Here is a 19,551-nt window from a genome sequence, read left to right on the forward strand (position 1 = left end):
CCAAGCCTCTCCTCCCAGAAGAGACTGAGCACTCAGAGAGTGAAGAAGCAGTGTCTGTGCAGAGATTCATCTACAGTTAGGAAGTGACCTCTGATCAGTACTCATGGGGGTCAAAACAATCTTGTTTTCCATTATACTTCTGCATGCATGCACTGCCACCTTTAACGGTAAGTAGATCAGTGCAGTTGTGCATGACAGAAGTTTGATTTTTAATTGCAGTCTTTTGATAGTGTTTAACAATGTAGATGAAACTTTGACTGCATCATATTATGTGTGTAAGGAAGCTTGTTTTGTGTATTGTTGGTTTAAATTGTGTGATATCTTAAAGAAAGATGTTTTACTTTAAATTGACTTCATTTTCATATACTATGGTATCGTTTTTATTTACTATGGTATTTATTTTACTTTAAACTGGCTTAATTTTCATATACTATGGTATTTTTATGGTACTCCAATTACCATATTAACTTCAAATACCATATTACCATGGTACAAAAAAACATAGTAATATGTTTTCTAAGGACACAGGTTAATATTGTCAGTCCTCTGTCGTGTGTCTTTTGTTTCCCGCCTCTTGTGTCCTTATTTGGTCATGTTCCTGTCCTTGTTAAGTGTGATTATCAGTTAATTCTTGTCCAGCTGTGTTTTAGTAATTATCTATGATTATCCTGTGTATTTATAGTCCTGTCTGTTCAGTTAGTGTTTGTCTGGTCTACTTGTTACTCCCTGGTGTTCCTGTGTGTCAGCCCTGCTTTGTCTACGATAAAGACTATTATTTTGAAGTTACTCCTCGTCTCTGTGTTCCTCGTTCCTTCCTGCTGTGTGCACCGTGACAAATATATGTGTGTTTCTGCAAAAACAAGTGTAAACAATAAATTTAAACAGAAGTTTAAATTCAGTAAGGTGGTGTATGTCTTGGAACAACAAGGTTAAACTGCACTTAAAAGTGTAATTTAACAAAATATAAAATTTCTTTCATAATTTTCTCAACCTTATTGTCGTTCCAAACATGTATGACTTTCTTTATCCTGTGAAAAATAAAAGAAGATATTTTGAGAAATATCATAATTTTTGTCTGTAGAAGTCAATTTTAGCCAAAACTGTTTGATTACCAACATTCTTAAAAATATCTCAAGATATTTTTGGGTGAACTATCAAATTGAATGTCCCACCATTGACTAATATTGCATGCTATTTTAACTTTTTATGTATGCTAGAAGTTCATATGAATTATTTACAACACACTGACATATTCTTAATTATTGGCCACAAACAATAAATATGCTGTAGAACTTTTACTTTGGAAGTAGCAATAGATTAATCAGACCAAAGACTGCCCATTTAATATAACCAGAATGAATTACACCTACATAAGAGCCAGTAAATTCCCAAAGGACTGCTGTAGAACTGCATCATTAGCCTACTTGCAAACATTGCATTGCCACAGCCAAATAAAATAATAGCTAATAATTAAAAAAATAAAATAAAAAAATAGTGTGAGGTTGATAGCGAGGTAGTTGAAATAAACTGTATCACATCTAGCTTCAGCGACATCTGCACCATTTTAATTCTCTTTCTTTCATTTTAATTCTCTTTTAGCGAAAGACTATCAAAAGTAGCCATTCTTTCCATTGAGAATACACAAAGACTTAAATTAAACACACAAGGACATTGTGGATGAATTTGCAGTAAGAAAGGCCCAGAGAATTAAATTTAATTTAATTAAATAAATTGCAACACAAATGTGAGTAGTGAGTAGTTTTTTTCTTTCTGTCTGTGTTTGCATTAAGTAATTTAGTAAATATGGCAGCATTTAGTGCCATAATATTTTTAGAAAGTAAAGTCAAACTTACGAAGTTGTTATATTGCATGAATAAAGTTAATCAATGTGAAAATTCAACCTACTCCCAAAAACAAAAAAAGGCTGTGGTGGTTAACTGGCTGATTTATGAAAATAATAAAACAATGCTGGCAAAGTTATATTGTTGGCGTTTCTGAGGTAAATGTTATGCTATGACTGTTTTGACTATTCACAAACTGTTTTATTGACGATTTTCGGAACTTTGATTGATCGATTAGCCTACATAAGGCATTCATTTTTATTAAGTTGTTCAGATTTTTTTCAACATGTCTTCTGATATTCATTCATGTTTATTTCATGTTGTAGAAAAGAGGAAAAGATGATTGATTCACATGCAACTTGAACTGAATACAGTGATCTCACGCTACATTAAAGAGCAGAAAAACACATTTATTGTTTGTATTCCATGACAAAATTGACAGAATTTAATTGATTTGTGTTATATTAAAAGTGACATGCCCTATAACGTTTCATGCCCTATATTAAAAGTAAAAAAAAAAAAAAACATTTGCTTGCAATTATTGGGTGGCTGGTGCGCTACAAATGAAGAACATCAAATATTATTTCCAAGCAGTTATACCATCAATAAAACAGCTTGTGAATAGTCATGTAATATCATTTACTTCAGAAAAGTCAACAATAAGGTGCATTGGAGCCCACATTAGCCTATAACATTTGGAGGGGCCCATACATATGATTTTTGCATATGGACCCAGAGCTAAGGGCTTCTGAAGCAACTGCTAAGAGGTGGGCTGCTAACAGTGCTCACAGGAAGTGATTTAGCTTAACATTGTAAATGGGACCCAATTCCCTTAAGTAGCTTGTGTGTTTTCACTGATGGTGTTTTGGTCTGTTTGGTTGCAGAGAGCTCTGAAAGCAGCTTTGAACAGACCAATGAGCCTATTGATGACAAGTCTTCAACCCAGATGTCTGATGAACTCAGTTCAGGGTTACCAGGTAGAGGTGGGGTTTACCACAATTTTGCTTTCACGTTGTTCCAAACCCAAACTTTGGTTAATTTGTGAAACACAAAGTAAAAAATGATATTGTAACCTGAGAAGTTCCGCTCCCTCCAACGAATGTCCACACGTAAACTACGAACACAAAAATTAAGTGTGTACATCACATACGGGGAACGTATCTCTTCGCAAGACTTAATTAAACCAGATTAAATGGTTCAGTTCATAGGGATTCATTTTACGATGCATTTTTTAATCTTCCAAGTGCTGGTTGTGTAGACTTTCAGTGGATGGACTGAAACCTCTCAGGTTTCATCAAAAGATGAAGTTTATATATTGCATCAGTTGTTAAAATGCCACTGTTTGTTGAGTGTAACATGTAACATGTAACATCAGCAAGCGTCATCGGCAGAGGCAAGGCAAGGCAACAGAATAATCCAAACAACAGGCAATAGTCAGGGCAGGCAGCAAACAATTAAAAACCAGATAGACAGTCCAAGGCAAAACACAGCCAAGGAAACACGGGAAAACAGGAAAATTAGGAATACACTACAGGCTAACACACAATACTCAGCAATGTGAGAGTGTGTGAGTGCAACCTTTATAGTCCTCCTGACTGGCAACAGATGGAGTCCTATAATTGGTTCCTAGACAGAAGGTTATGGGAAATTGAGTCTGGGGTAGAATGGCAAGATTCTGGGCTAGAGTGCCCTCTGGTGACAAGGGCACTCAAGGGCACTCCAGCGGGTAATTGAAACAATTAAAGTCATATGTCATATTTTTCACACTCTCTTTGACTCATAGAATTCAGAAGGTTGTTTTTGGTGTGATATGGTTTAGACTTCTGCATGTAAATGTCTGGACTCATACTTCCAAGATACTTCCAAGATGGTGGCGCGCTCAGACGCAGCGGCTTCTCCGGGTCCCAAAGACGGTGCTTTTATGTCTTTTAATGTCGTCTGTTCATCTCCAAACAATGTCAATTTACCGCAAATTCATTGGGAGATCACTCCGGGATACATCTATGATCGCCAAAGCCTTTTGGATATCGACAACACATACAAACACAAACTCTCGCCGGCGGCTACTGAGAAGCTACGAGGCCTTTGTTTACTGCTGGAGCCGGACCTTGAGACCGCGGCCTCGCCTACTGACGCTACCCGCACAAGGCGGCATCGCAAGCGGTGTGAGAGAGGACGGAAGCGCGGTAAGCGCGGAGGTATACGAGCCAGGCTAAGGGCTAACCCCACAAGACCGGCTCTTCCAACACTCGTGCTCTCAAACGTTCGCTCTCTGGAAAACAAACTGGACTTAATTCAACTCTACACAGCATGAGGCAAGGGATTGTTGTGTGTCTGTTTACACTGAAACATGGCTAAACGACAACATCCCGGACTCCGCCATTCAGCTGCACGGGCTAACCTGCTACCGAGCGGACAGAGATTCATCACTGTCTGGTAAGACTCGCGGCGGTGGCTTGTGTGTGTATATCAACAAAGAATGGTGTAACAATGCTGCGTTAGTATCAAAACACTGTTCGTCGCTGGTGGAGTTTATGTTTGTGAAGTGTCGAACGTTCTATCTGCCGCGGGAGTTCACGGCCATTGTTATTGTCGCGGTTTACATTCCCCCGTGTGCAAACGCTAAGGACGCGCTTCGTGAACTGTACAGCGTCATCAGCGAACAACAAACAAACAAGCAAGGCTGCGGGTCCCGACAACATACCTGGCCGTGTACTGAAAGACTGTGCTGAACAGCTGACAGATGTCCTAACAGATATCTTCAACACCTCGCTGAGCCAGGCAGTCGTCCCCACGTGTTTCAAATCCACAACAATCATTATGGTACCAAAGAAATCACTTGTGTCCTGTCTAAATGACTACTGTCCCATAGCACTGACTCCAATCATAATGAAGTGCTTTGAGAGGTTAGTCATGCACAACATCAAAACCAGCCTCCCCAACACACTCGACCCGCTCCAGTTTGCATACCGTCCAAACCGCTCTACAGACGATGCAATCTCCTCCACCTAGAAAACAAAGACTCTTACGTTAGAATGCTGTTCATTGACTTCAGCTCAGCATTCAACACAATAATCCCACAACAGCTCATCAACAAACTAAACCTGCTGGGCCTTAACAATTCCCTCTGTAATTGGATTCTGGACTTTCTAACCGGAAGACCTCAGTCAGTCCGTGTCGGCCACAACACCTCGAGCACTACCACACTGAGCACAGGTGCCCCACAAGGCTGTGTGCTCAGCCCGCTGCTCTTCACGCTGCTGACCCATGACTGCACTGCCAAGTCCAGCTCCAACCACATCATCAAGTTCACTGATGACACAACAGTGGTAGGTCTCATCAGCAACAACGATGAAACGCACTACAGAGAGGAAGTGGCACAGCTGGCGAAATGGTGTGGCACTAACAACCTGTCCCTCAATGTGAGTAAGACAAAGGAGGTTGTGATGGACTTCAGAAGGAACTCTGTTGACCACCCCCCACTGACCATCGACAGCTCGCCTGTGGAGAGAGTCAGCAGCACTAAATTCCTGGGGGTGCACATCACAGAGGATCTCACCTGGACCACCAACACCATGTCACTCTCCAAGAAGGCACAACAGCGCCTACACTTTCTCCGCCGGCTGAAAAGAGCAAGTCTCCCTCCACCCATCCTCACCACTTTCTACAGGGGCACCATTGAGAGTGTGCTGACCAGCTGCATCACTGTCTGGTACGGGAACTGTACCGCAGCAGACCGCAAGACCCTCCAGCGGACAGTGAACACAGCTGCAAAGATCATCGGTGCCCCTCTCCCCTCCATCCTGGACATTTTCCTCACACGATGCTCCAGCAAAGCCAACAGTATCGTGAAGGACTCCTCACATCCCTCCCACAGTCTCTTCCAGCTCCTACCATCAGGAAGACGGTACCGGAGCATCAGAGCCCGCTCTGCCAGACTGCTCAATAGCTTTTCCCCAGGCTGTGAGAGCCCTGAACTCAAATCACCCCGCCCCTCTCTGAAACCCCATACAAACCCCCTACCTCCTGAAACATGGACCATCTGAAACTTATGGAACTTTTTTTGTGCAATTGAAGTGTGCTACACACAGGTGAGTGAGCCTGTACAAACCACCTGTAGTAGCACACTCTCCTCCTCTATGCGCACTTGACACTTTTCACACACACTGCTGTGTGTATACATATCCCACAAAAAGACTCAGTAATATATGTATGTTTACATGCTCATGCACTACAAATCATCCTGCACTTTTCCCCAGCCAGCTGCTTACTCACAATGTTTCTCTTCGCACATGTACAGTATTTATCTGAAGCACTCGTATAGTTTGTATTGCTTGTTTTTTTAGTTTATGTATAGGTAAAACATTTTTTTTATATAGTATATTTATAGTCAAATCTATCAGTAGGATAGTCGTGTATAGGTTTATATTGTTTTACTTCATTGCTGTATGCCTGTATTTATGTAGCACCGTGGTCCTGTGAGGCACGACATTTCGTTCCACTGTATGCCCCCACATGTAGCGGAATGACAATAAAGCTCAACTTGACTTGACTTGACTTGACTCTGTGATTGTAGTTCACAATGTTAATCTTCAGTAACACTGCTGAATATTGAAAAGCATGTGAAATGAGGGAAGACCAGCTGGTTTTTAAAGAAGTGAGGTCTTGATTTTTTTCCACATTGTAGTGTGAAATAGCAAGAGTCCATGTAAACATTACTTTGTGGAGGGGGGAAAAAATTAAATATTTGCCAAAAGAGTAAAAAAAATATTGTTTGTAAATATATATTAAATGCATGTCCTCAAATGTCAACCTATTATTGCTTATTTAAAATTAATTTTATTATCATCATCATCATTATTATTATTATGTCTATTTTTTACATGATGCACAGAAGCTGTAATAAATTAATCCTGTTGGTATACTTTGTTCAAATTTGATAAATTCTGACTGTTCTAAGCTGTTGATGATAAACACAAAGCACAACCATTCTTAAACATTTTGGCAATGTCCAGTACCGTTTCTAGGCATAGGCGAGCTAGGCGGTCGCCTAAGGCGCCGCCAGCTGAAGGGGCGCCAATGAGCGCACGTACTGGCACTACATTTTAGCAGGGTTGTGATAAAGAGTGGAATATGACTGCCGCCCCCACTGGATCCCCAACATCATTGGGCTAGAGTACTGTCAATCTGACGATGCCTGTATGCCATTGGATCAGAGCGCTCTCAGTTGTTGCCTGATTGTTGCATGCTTGCAATTGGAGCGCTCATCAACGCCATTAGATCAATGGGCTCTGTTAGTGCTTTGGCAAGGTAACGCTTCTTTTTTCGCCATGCAATAAAGCTAAGTTTAAAGGCCAATTTAAAATATTGGTACAGTAAATAAAGTGCACAAAATCAGTATTTTGTTTAGGCAGTATTTGTGGCAGTTGATGAATCGGGTTGCGAGCTTTGTCCAAAAGGTGTGCATTTTGCCAATGCGCAAGGATCAGCGTGTCATGTAATATTCCCATATTTAACAGCCAATTAAAAAATATTGGTATAGTAAAATTCACCAATTCACAAGATCAATACATTCTTTATTAAACCGCTTTGTGGAGCTTAATACATCCTTATGGAGGTGTTGAAATGCTGATCAATTCATTCAATTCTAACACAGCACTTAATGGGAGATGCGTCATACACATAGAGGGCAGAGCGTCACGTTATGTAAAGGGGAAGTTCACGCATAAATGAGTAGCAAAGGGTTAAGTAGCTGCATTGATTACTTTTATGCCACTGATCAGGCTTTTATATGTAGTTTGGGGCAACAAAGGGTTTTATAGGTTTGACTGAAATAATAATGCAATAACTGACACTTTAAATCAATGTTTCAAGCAACAACAACAAAACAATTGAGCAAAAAACAGATAAAGACAAAATGTAGCCATTTATAGTATCTAAACATGTATCCAAATCCAAATGTAATAAAATTAATTTATGTGTGATTTATGTGTAAATTATGTGCAATGTCTTAGCTACTAGGGATTGTTACATAGGGCTATATAGACATCTAGTGGCAACACAATGATATTACAGATAATAAATTGTGCAAAATGTTAATCTTATGTCAATTTACAAATAATGCATTCAGATTTGTGGAACTCTATCTCCACAAATCAGTGTCGTTACTATGACAACCAATTTGAATGTAACAAGAAACTGGTGTCTAAAAGAATATACATATATATATATATATATATATATATATATATATATATATATAAATATAATTTGGGGTGGCAATGTCAATTCACAAGTGTAAAACATAAGTTACTCCAGCAGTACTGTTTACAGTAGATGGCCCTGTGTTTTGAATGGAGTTAAGATAAACATGTTCTTCAAGGCCTCTTATGAGAAGTTAAACCAAGGTCCTGACTAAAAATTCTATGGCACTTCTCGTAAAGAGTAGGTCATCTGTGGATGCTGCATCCTGGTGTTGGTTGAGGAGAGATTCCCCCCACCAGACTGTAAACTGTGAAGTACTTTGGATGTACAGCAATACACAAAGCGCTATATAAATCCCTTATTCATTATAGTAAACGTGTCACAGCGCAACTGCGCTCACGGCGACCCAAATTCGATTCCCGTCTCAAGGTCCTTTGCTGATCCTGCTCCACTCTCTCCTCCCAGTAATTTCCTGTCGTCTCTCTACTGTCCTCTAAAAATGCATAAAAAGCAGATAAAAATAACTAAAAAATATATAAAAAAAAGAAGAAGAAATGGCATTGGTGGAGGGTTGAATGCAACACTGTCCGATTACCTCATGTCTCATTCACCAGTGAGAAAACATTACAGTACAAAGCGCCGATGACGTATCATTTCTGCACAAACAGGGTGCGCAAATACATATTTGGGTTCAAATACATATTTGACAGGCAGGCAGGACAGCCTATCATAATGTTCAGACTGAACATTTATGGTCCTACGTCTTCCACAGACGATACAAATACATATAAATACATTTATACATAGTGATTGCTATTGGGATGTGAAGAGATTTTCAACCAGCATAACAAAAATGTTTTTGAACCAAATCACCTTACCCTGCCTTTAACGTTTTGTTTGTTTTGTTACAGCTGGTTCTGGACGCAACTTCTCTGTTATGACAGAGACCTATGAGACAAGAGAAAATGATTCCTTTTCAGATGGGATGCTGTATGCAAATTATTCCAGAGACAATTTTGGAGGCTATCCTTTAAAACATCCCACAAACTTTTCAATCTCATTCATAATCGATTCCATACCAGTGTTTGCAGGTAAAGTTTCCAGACCTCCAGAAACAATTTAACATCTGAGCTCTTCATGTGATATGTGATGTGAAATTATCACTACAGTTCATAATCAAATTTTTACTCCAAAAGGAAGTGCTATGCATATTGTACAGTAAATGACTGGCCAGTGTTTTAGTCTTTAGAGGATTTGGGGATATTTTAAACATTCTGTAATCACAGGTGAAGCAAACAACTCTAGCAGTCACACAGAAAACATAGGTTCCGATTCAGTATTTTTACTGTAAACAAAATGTTTGTTCTAGGATGAATTGTTTAGATCAACACCATCACCCTAAAAGCTTTTCACACAGATTTTCTTAACCTGGGGTTATTGTTGTCCTAAACCCTGCTTTTAACTCTGGGTAAAGGAACATTTTACACTTATAACATAAAAGTGAGGTGGGCCGCGCTTTTTACCTAGGGTTATAAAACTTTGCCCAGAGTGGAGTTAGCATTGATTTTGCGGTCTTAAATTTGTACAGTGTGAAATTATGCAATGTTATAATCTTATGGGTAGATAGTTAAAAACATACACTATCGCGTGCCTCATAATCACGTGCTTTGGACAGTCACAGAAACACAGTGTGCTAACAGTTTCAGCATCTGAGGGGGAAATGTCAAATGGTGATTGAATTTGAGTGAAGAAGAGAGCATTTCGTTCTTACTTTTACAGTGCAAAATATCTATTCAGGAAAACTTGGTAGTACAATCGGCATTATATAATATGAGGATGCACAATGTCATTGGCCATCTATTCAATGACACTAACACCACAAATATGAACATTAAAACATTAACCCAGTGTTTAGGAATGTACAGTGTGAAACGTCCACATATGAATAGTCTGCATTAATTGTTAACACTGGCTAAATTATGAGCAGTGTGAAACTAGAAGCAAGGTAAGCCAGGATTCCGTTTATCCGGGGTTTAGAATGACTAAGTGTTAACTATTTCAAGTGTGAAAAGTCATCTGTTCTAAACTATTTGTCTGGTGGTGATGAGAAGTTTCATGGTTGTTGTTGTTGTTTTTTTATTTATTTATTTATTTCTGCATGTTTGTTTACAGATCCAATCATTATCCATATTATTGAAGCCATGCCATGCAACAAGACTACACAGGACACATACAACATCTCAGATCAGTCTGTTGACTTCCTCAAAGGCCTGCTGGTCACACGTGTCATGCCCTCATTCTACATCATCATCATCCTCATTAGTTTGCCTCTGAACGCTTTGGCCTTGGTGACATTCACATGTAGGATTCGAGCGAAGAAGCCAGCTGTGATATACATGTCTCACCTGGCGTGTGTGGACCTGCTCTTCACCCTGCTGCTGCCTCTGAAGATCCACTACCAGCTGAACGCTTCAGATTGGGTGTTCGGTGAGGCGGCGTGTCGTGTGCTCAGTGCAGCTTACTACTGCTACATGTACTGCTCCATACTGCTGATGATGTGCATGAGTGTGGACAGGCTGCTGGCTGTGGTGTTTCCCATCGCCTCTCTGACCTGGAGGAGTGCAAGGAAAGCTACATTCATATGCACATTAGTCTGGCTGCTGGCGCTCGCTGGTACAGTGCCACTTCTCTCCATAACACAAACATTTAAGATAAAGAATGTGGGCGTCACCTGCCATGACGTGCTGTATCACACACAGCTGTATGCATACCTGTTTATCATCCTCTCCTGCCTCTACTTCTTCTTGCCTCTGGTCATCACCATAGTGAGTTACTCTACCATCATATATGTGCTCACTACCAAGAATGATCACTTGGAAACATCATACTCAAACAAGCGAAGGAGAGCTGTGATTATGGCTATAGCTGTGCTGATGGAGTTTGTAATGTGCTTTGCACCAACAAATGGCATCTTGTTGTACCACTGTATTCGTTTAGCCACCGGAGGTAGCAGCGAGGAGGGGAAATACTACCTGATGGCTGCGTGTTTGGGGAGTGCAAGTGTTTTTTTGGACCCTCTGTTGTACTACTATGGCTCATCTCAATGCAGACAGCAGATTCGGTCTGTGATCTGGTGGAGGAAGACAAAAAGCACAACCACACCGTCAAACACAAACAGTCAAACAAAATCATCTAACCTGAGCTGCGAGTACACCCCGGCTCACATTCAGGTGTGAATTGATGATGATTTTTTTGTACTAAAGATTAATTTATAAATTCATAGTCTGTGCTAGTTTTAAATGACTGGAACAATGTTGGTCTTTGCATGTACATAGACCCATATATAACATATAGCATGTATACAATCATATTGCGCCCCTAAAGCTTCAAAACATTGGGGTTTTTTAACACAACAATTAAAATGCATTTAGTTCGTATCTCAAAAATGAAGGTGTCTGTAAAATTAGCATAGCAATCAGTCATGATTTTTGTTGAAATGTGCATTCTGTAACAATGCTGATAAGTGTAACTTCCCCATTTATAATCTGCTGTACTTAAAATATGTATAAATGTGAAGACAAAAGAGTTAAAAATTAAAACAAAACATGTAAATTCTCTTTCCATAAACATCATATATTAGAACACAGTCAACAAAAATGCACTGAATGTTGTGTAATAATTACTTACCAAGGGATATGATTGGATGAACATTTTATAGTCCTACGCCTTTCACCTACGATATAAATACATTTAGATCACTTAACTTAGTGGTTGCTATCGGGATGGGAGGAGACTTTCAACTATCATAACAACAAATGTTTTTGAACCAAAGCACCTACCCTTGCCTTTAAACATTTTGGCAAGTACGTATGTCATTGCACGCAATACATTCACATTCATAAAACATAAGTTTACTTTTTCAAATTGCATTGGGACTATATTAATTGTTTGGGTTTTTTTATTCATTAACAGAAACTGGGCAGGGGATTCTGGAATAGTTGAGGATGGATGGCTGAGCATATACTGTAGAACACTCATTAAATCACATGCACAGAGGCATTTTCTACTTTTGTTTAATGGATGTTCAATGTCCAATCATGGCAATTGTGCAAAATCAGATTTTTGAGTCATTTCAAATACAGTTGATCATATAGACCACAAGAGGAGACACGGTTAAAGCAAACAACACATTTTTTTATATTATTGAATTGTTCTGAGAACTACTAATTTAAACAGGAATGGTAAACCTCATAGAACTCCTAAGGGTGGTCCTCAAATTTTTGTGAGGTACCTCTTTTCGCTGAATAGTTGAAAATTGCTTGTATCACATCATGGCATAAATATATAGCAGTGATTCTGCAGTGTTAACATTGTCAGATTTGTACAGTGTGAAATGATACCAAGTTAATAGATGCTTGGCAACACCCAATCACGTGCCTCATAATCACGTGCTTTGGGCAGTCACAGAAACACCGCATGTTTCAGCATTTGAGGGGAAAATGTCAAATAGTGAGGGGAAATGCGTCAAATCTTGTGAAGAAGAGTGTTTCATTATTACCTTTACAGTCAGAAATGTCTGTTGTAGAAAACTTGATAGTACAAACCACAATAAGTATAAGGATGGTGGAGGGTGAGTAAATGCAGACAGAATTTCCATTTTACACTTTGTGATACATAAATCCTCTATGTGGCAGTGTTTATTCAGTCTAGCCTTTGATAGTCTTTGTTGTTTATTTCACTTATAGCCTTCGTCAAAGCTTTTTATACAATGTGCCTCACAAGAACTTTTACTGATGGTTTTCTGTTATTGTTACAGGTTTTTGTAATACACAGCTCTTCTACTGACATAGCAATGTATAAACAAATACCAATTTTTGTCAAGCCTGCCAACATCACTCATCTGAATGTAGATATATTCAATGAACTACATATGTTATCTCAGATGATGTTGTCCTCTTCCTCAAAGGCCTGGTGGTCACACACATCATGCCCTCATTCTACATCATCCTCATCCTCCTTAGTTTGCCCTTGAATGATTTGGCCTGGAGAAGTGCAGGAAAAGCCACATTAATATGCACATTAATCTGGCTATGATTATGACTATTGCTGTGCTGATTGAGATTGTAGTGTGCTTTGCTCCAACCAATGGCATCTTGTTGTACCACTGTGTTCATTTAGCGCATGTGTCGGAGGTGGAGGACTGTCCCGGAAGATAAGAAATTGTTGAATAAATACGTTATTTTTGTTTGTAAAATTACAGTTGAACCAGAAAGTCAGAAAGCTCTCGGATTTTATCAAAAATATCTTAGTTTGTGTTCCGAAGATGAACGAAGGTCTTACGGGTTTGGATCGACATGAGAGTGAGTAATTAATGACAGAATTTTCATTTTTGGGTGAACTAACCCTTAAAACATGACCAATAGTAATATCCAGCAATACAAACTACTCAACTTTTTTTCACAAAAATGACTGTTTTGAATTGAATTGAAAATATCTATACATAATTCATGTAGGCTATTTTCTAATTGAATCTTAGGATACAAGAAACGTTTTGCGTCTTTGACATATTACGCATACAAACAACAGTGCATGTTTCCATACTGCTGATGATGTGCATGAGTGTGGACAGGCTGCTGGCCGTGGTGTTTCCCATCGCCTCTCTGACCTGGAGGAATGCAAGCAAAGCTACATGTGTGTGTGTGCTGGTCTGGCTGCTGGCGCTCGCTGGTACAGTGCCACTTCTCTTAGTGAGACAAACATTCAAGATAAAGGATGTGGGCATCACCTGCCATGACGTACTACGCCAAAATGACCCTACAGTACTGTACTATGTGTACTTGTTCTCCATCCTCTCCTGCCTCTATTTCTTCTTGCTTCTGGTCGTCACCTTTGTGAGCTACTCCACCCTCATATACAGTATGCACTACAGTATGTAAAATCCGATCACTTAGCAACATCTTCATCTTCAGACAATCGAAGGAGAGCTGTGGCTGTTGCTGTGCTGATTGAGTTTGTGGTGTGCTTTGCTGCAACCAATGGCATCCTGTTGTACCACTGTGTTCATTTAGCTAATGGAGACCACCACAAGGGAGATTCATCATATGCGGCTTACCTGACGGCTGTGTGTTTGGGGAGCGCAAGTGTTTTTCTGGACCCTCTACCGTACTACTACGGCTCGTCTCAATGCAGAAAGCAGATTCGCTCTGTGTTTTGGTGTGAGAAAGCAAAAAAGAGAGCAAAAACACAGTCAAACACAAAAACCTCTCCGTGCACTACAGGTGCACAGTAAAAAATAAAAATGAAAAGTATATCTCTCTCTTAAAACAACTAGCCATATTCTTAGCTGTTTCCTTTGTTTGCTTTACAAGTTCACCACAATGTCATTATCTGCCTGTTTTAACCAACATGGAATAAAGTGTAGGTGTTCGTTGTCTCTGTATGCACACTAGTAACAATATGTATGACATTATTTATCTTAATTAATAAAGTAATAATTAATAAAACCTGTAATAGCATTTGACTGAAACTGTTTGATCATTGGTTGTACTTATGTCTTATCAATGATTCACTCATCATTAATTATAATAAAGCTGTAAAGAGTTCATCATGTTTCAACACGAGTTTGAGTCCTGGCACATGTTCCTCATCCCACTTTGATAAACAGTAATAAATTATATCTTCACCAAGCAGTTATTTCTTAGTGTCACAGTCAAAGCATGACAGGCTATTGTTGTGTTCTCTCTCTCTCTTTTTTATTATTTTTTTTTTACTTTGAAAAAGTCAGTTGTCAATAACAACTCAATACTACATTACTTATTGATTTGGCTCATCATTTCTTAAAATCTACTGTGAGTAATTTTCCAATATTTAATTAGACACCTTGGTGAAGAGTTATGTTGTTATTCATTTAACATGTTTGGGGTAGCAGAGATCTTAATTATTTACAGTATGTGTAAAAATAATAATAGCATATAATAATAATGTCACAGATCCACCCACCACATCATCCACACCAACCACCTACACCCGCTCACAGTCACCTGATTACTGATTACCACCTGATTCCACTTACCTGAGCACTATATCTAGACACTCACCTCAATCCCTCTTCGGTTGGTCTCAAGGTTACACGCCTTACTCACACCATTACCTACCTTCTGGATTGCTGGAACACTCTGCCTCATACCTCCTGCCAAGATCACCTAAAAGAGGACCAAGATAAGATTGATTATTCCTCAGTTTGAAGAGCTTGTGTTATATGGTCGTTTTGAACCCTTTGTGGGAGTGCTATTTCAGTTTGGAATTATTAAAGAGGATTGTTACCACTTATCCTGTGTTTGTCCCTCAGTCCAGACGTGACAGAAGACCAACCCTCAAAAAAAAAAAAAAAAAGAGGAAATTGTCAAACAGAGCAAAACTATCATGGAGGCTCAAGATCCCACTCCACCGGATCCGTTCGCTGAACTGGTTCGTACCCTCTGCAAATCTCTTCAACCACCTCCTGTCATACCCTCTACCTCCGTATGTACCATGGCCAAACCTGCGATCTACTCCGGTGAGGCAGCCGCCTGCAGTGGCTTTCTGCTCCAGTGTTCCTTGTATTTTGAGTTCCAGCCTCACCAGTTTGTGAACGATCGAGCGAAGATCGCCTTCATCATGTCACTGCTGTCTGGAAGAGCGTTGCAGTGGGCTGAAGCTCTCTGGAATTCGCACAGCCCGATCCCTGGATGCTTTTATCGACCACTTCTGTGAGGTTTTTCGTCACTCTACTTCTGCCATCTCAGTGCACGATGAGCTCTTCCAGCTACGGCAAGCCGATATGTCCGTTCACGATTACACCGTCCGATTCCGCACTCTGGCAGCGAGCAGTGGATGGCACGAAACTGCTCTATTAGCAGCATTCCGACGGGGTCTCGAGCCATCCATCCGACAACAGATGTCGATAATAGATGATACTGTGGGACTAGAAAGTTTCCTACAGAAGTCACTGCACATTTTCCAACATCTCAATGCTTGCCGCACCGAAAATACCTCTGCCACTGCCTCACCGGGAAATACTCCACCAACACCCGAACCTATGCAACTGGGTCGTTATCATATGTCGTCGGAGGAATGTGCTCACCGAATCTCCCAAGACCTCTGCATGTACTGTGGGTCCAAGGATCACTCTTTGCCTTCCTGCCCGGCTCGCCCCACACGCTCAGCGGTGAGTACGGTCCATCTCCACCCTGATGTCTCTGATATCCCTCATGGTAATGCTCTAATATACCTAAACCGATCTTTTCCAGTCAAAATCCTAATTGACTCCGGTGCCTCGGGAAACTTCATCTCCTCTATCAGTCTCCACCAAATCCAGCTCCCTCGACTCCGTGGCAACACCTCGTATCAAATTTCCACGATTCAAGGCAAACCGCTGAGGAAGGGGTTAGTGCGTCACCACACTACGGAGGTCACTCTCCGCATTGGCAACTACCACGAGGAGCAAATCTCTTTCCTGATTCTGGAGGAGGCCATTGTGGACGTGGTCCTAGGACGGCCCTGGCTCGCCAAACACCATCCAGACCTGCACTGGAACTCTGGAGAGATCCTTCGGTGGAGTAGTTCTTGTCTCAAGAAGTGCCTCACAGGCCTCCCGGTTCCTAACCGGACCATTTCCTCCATCACGCTCTGCTCCACGACTATCTTGAGTCCCGTATCCCATAAGTCCGTCCAGATTCCCTCAGCTTACCTAACCTACCTGGACGTATTCAGCAAGGTCGCAGCGACCCATCTTCCACCTCATCGACCATGGGACTGCGCGATTGACCTGCTGCCTGGGGCCAAACTACCGAAGGGACGTGTCTATCCCCTTTCGATCCCGGAGCGCGCTGCCATGGAGTACGTCAAGGAGGCGTTACAACAGGGGTTCATCCATCCCTCAACTTCACCCGCGGCATCCAGTTTCTTCTTTGTGGCTAAGAAGGATGGTGGCCTGCGTCCATATATTGACTACAGAGCGCTCTACTCCCAAACCGTCAAGTTCGCCTATCCACTCCCACTAGTACCTGCTTCCTTAGAAGAACTCCGTGGAGCCCGGCTCTTCACTAAACTCGATCTCCGCAGCGCCTATTTTTTGATCCGCATTCGTAAGGGAGATGAATGGAAGATGGCCTTTATAACACCCACCGGGCACTATGAATACCGGGTTATGCCGTATGGCCTTTCAAACTCACCATCCATCTTCCAAAACTTCATGAATGAAATCTTCCGGGACATGCTTAATCGATTTGTACTCCTCTACATGGATGACATCCTCATTTACTCACCCAATCTTGAAGAACATCAAAGACATGTCTCCCAGATACTCCAGCGCCTCTGTCAACATCACCTGTATCTCAAACTTGAGAAATGCGAGTTTCACCAGACCACAATTCACTTTCTGGGTTACATCATAGACGCTGAGGGAGTGCAGATGGATCCTACCAAAGTGGACGCCGTAAGAAATTGGCCGCTTCCAACCACCATTAAAGAGCTACAAAGATTTCTGGGGTTTGCGAACTTCTATCGGCACTTCATCGCCCATTACAGTCACTTTTCGGCTCCCCTGACCTCTCTCCTCCAATGTAAGCCAAAAACTCTCACCTGGACACCCCAAGCCACACAAGCCTTCCAACAACTGAATTCCTCCTTCTGCACCGCTCCTACCTTGACCCATCCGGATCCGAGCTGCAGTTTCGTGGTAGAAGTGGATGCCTCCACTGTAGGGGTCGGGGCTGTGTTGTCCCAATGGAAGGGTGAACCCCCTGTACTCCATCCATGCGCATACTTCTCCAAAAGATGTCCCCGGTGGAGCAAAACTACGACATCGGAAACCGCGAGTTGTTGGCCATCAAACTTGCACTAGAAGAGTGGCGGCACTGGTTGGAGGGCGCTCAACATCCCTTCGAGGTAATAACCGACCATAACAATCTTCAATACCTTCATGAAGCCAAGCGCCTAAACCCACGACAAGCCCGATGGGCCCTGTTCTTCACGCGCTTCCACTTCACTGTCACTTACCGCCCTGGCCACAGAAATCTCAAAGCAGATGCCCTATCCCGCCTTCACCAACCTGATCCATCACCTGAGAACCCTGAACCCATTCTCTCACCCACTGTGTTCGCATGTCCTATTGTATGGAAGGTGAATGATCAAATCCGTGCCGCCACTCTGACAGAACCTGCTCCGCTGGGAGGTCCAGAAGGGAAGCAGTACGTACCTACCACCTTACATCTCACCCTGCTGGACTCCATCCACACGTCTCCGGGATCAGGTCACCCAGGCAGCCAACGAACCCTCTCGCTTCTCCGGAACAGATACTGGTGGCCCAGCATGGCCCAAGATGTCCAGCTTCACGTAACGGGCGACATCTTGGGCCATGCTGGGCCACCAGTATCTGTTCCGGAGTTACGTCAAGGGCTGTTCAGTCTGTGCCATCACATCCACTCCACGCCGCTTACCGGAGGGCAAGCTGGTTCCCCTACCAATTCCACGCCGTCCCTGGTCCCATATCGGAGTAGATTTCGTCACGGATCTCCCACCTTCTAATGGATTCACTACCATACTGGTCGTCATGGATAGATTCTCGAAGGCCTGCAAACTAATCCCTCTACGCGGGTTACCCACTACCTTAGGGACCGCCGAAGCCCTCTTCCAACAGGTCTTTCGAAACTTTGGTCTCCCCGAAGATATCGTTTCGGATCGAGGGCCTCAATTCATCTCCCGGGTCTGGCGTGGCTTCTTCCACCTGCTAGGAGTGTCTGTCAGCCTTTCCTCAGGTTATCACCCTCAAACCAACGGCCAGACTGAACGCAAAATCCAGGAGATCGGGAGTTATCTCCGCGCTTGCTGCCACCGACACCAAGACAGCTGCAGCCAGTATCTGCCCTGGGCCGAGTACGCACAGAACTCGCTACGACAGGAAACAACCGGGCTTACACCATTTCAGTGCGTACTCTGGTTTCAACCGCCACTCTTTCCCTGGACTGGAGAGCCTTCAGAAGTCCCGGCGGTTGACCACTGGTTCCGTGAGAGCGAGAGGGTGTGGGACTCGGCACATGTCCATCTCCAGCGGGCAGTACGGAGACCAAGACTATGCTGATGCCCATCGTACCACCACACCCGTGTACCAACCAGGTGACCGAGTCTGGCTCTCCACTCGGGATATTCGTCTCAGTCTGCTCTGCAGGAAGCTGAGTCCCCATTACGTAGGTCCATTCCCGGTAACAAGGAGAATCAATGAAGTCACTTACGAACTGCAGCTTCCAGACACCTACCGTATCTCACCAACTTTCCATGTGTCCCTATTAAAACCGTTCACTAATCCCATTATCCCTCCTTCCACAGAGCCCGAGGTACCACCTCCTCCCGAAGCCGATGCCAACGAGACCATCTACAGAGTCAAAGAGATCCTAGACTCCCGACGGCGGGTCAGCCGACTCCAATATTTGATAGATTGGGAGGGGTTTGGCCCTGAGGAAAGGTCATG

The 19,551-nt window shown here is 42.2% G+C and overlaps 2 protein-coding genes and 1 long non-coding RNA gene across 4 annotated transcripts; 2 read left to right on the forward strand and 1 right to left on the reverse strand.

The window, feature by feature from the left end:
- Window positions 1–40: 40 nt before the first annotated feature.
- Window positions 41–11,738, forward strand: LOC131529511 (proteinase-activated receptor 1-like). Of its 2 annotated transcripts, none has more exons than XM_058759303.1 (4): window positions 41–167; window positions 2,726–2,824; window positions 8,957–9,136; window positions 10,218–11,738. In XM_058759303.1, the coding sequence occupies exons 1-4, from the start codon at window positions 104–106 to the stop codon at window positions 11,279–11,281; spliced, it is 1,407 nt and encodes a 468-aa protein (XP_058615286.1). In that variant the 5' UTR covers window positions 41–103; the 3' UTR covers window positions 11,282–11,738. The 2 variants fall into 2 exon arrangements, with proteins under 2 accessions (XP_058615286.1, XP_058615287.1); XM_058759304.1 differs by having other exon boundaries at window positions 2,726–2,818.
- On the reverse strand, window positions 8,403–10,929 carry LOC131529521 (uncharacterized). Its single transcript, XR_009268117.1, has 4 exons — window positions 10,817–10,929; window positions 10,451–10,656; window positions 8,924–8,993; window positions 8,403–8,538 (listed from the first exon to the last, which is right to left on the reverse strand). It is a non-coding gene; the product is annotated as an uncharacterized LOC131529521 (long non-coding RNA).
- Window positions 11,739–12,665: 927 nt separating the features above from the next.
- On the forward strand, window positions 12,666–14,334 carry LOC131528380 (proteinase-activated receptor 1-like). The gene is made up of 3 exons (XM_058757469.1): window positions 12,666–12,675; window positions 13,632–13,961; window positions 13,997–14,334. The coding sequence occupies exons 1-3, from the start codon at window positions 12,666–12,668 to the stop codon at window positions 14,332–14,334; spliced, it is 678 nt and encodes a 225-aa protein (XP_058613452.1).
- Window positions 14,335–19,551: the final 5,217 nt, after the last annotated feature.

The sequence above is a fragment of the Onychostoma macrolepis genome, chromosome 21, assembly GCF_012432095.1.
Source record: "Onychostoma macrolepis isolate SWU-2019 chromosome 21, ASM1243209v1, whole genome shotgun sequence".
Taxonomy (NCBI): Eukaryota; Metazoa; Chordata; class Actinopteri; order Cypriniformes; family Cyprinidae; genus Onychostoma; species Onychostoma macrolepis.

Excerpts from the sequence above, each read along its gene's own strand:
- LOC131528380 (XM_058757469.1), top strand. Across the intron at positions 13,962-13,996 it reads CTACTCCACCCTCATATACA|CAACATCTTCATCTTCAGAC; the intron begins GTATGCACTACA and ends CCGATCACTTAG.
- LOC131529511 (XM_058759303.1), top strand. The coding sequence starts at position 104 with ATGGGGGTCAAAACAATCTTGTTTTCCATTATACTTCTGCATGCATGC. Across the intron at positions 2,825-8,956 it reads TTCAGGGTTACCAGGTAGAG|CTGGTTCTGGACGCAACTTC; the intron begins GTGGGGTTTACC and ends GTTTTGTTACAG. Across the intron at positions 9,137-10,217 it reads TTCCATACCAGTGTTTGCAG|ATCCAATCATTATCCATATT; the intron begins GTAAAGTTTCCA and ends GTTTGTTTACAG.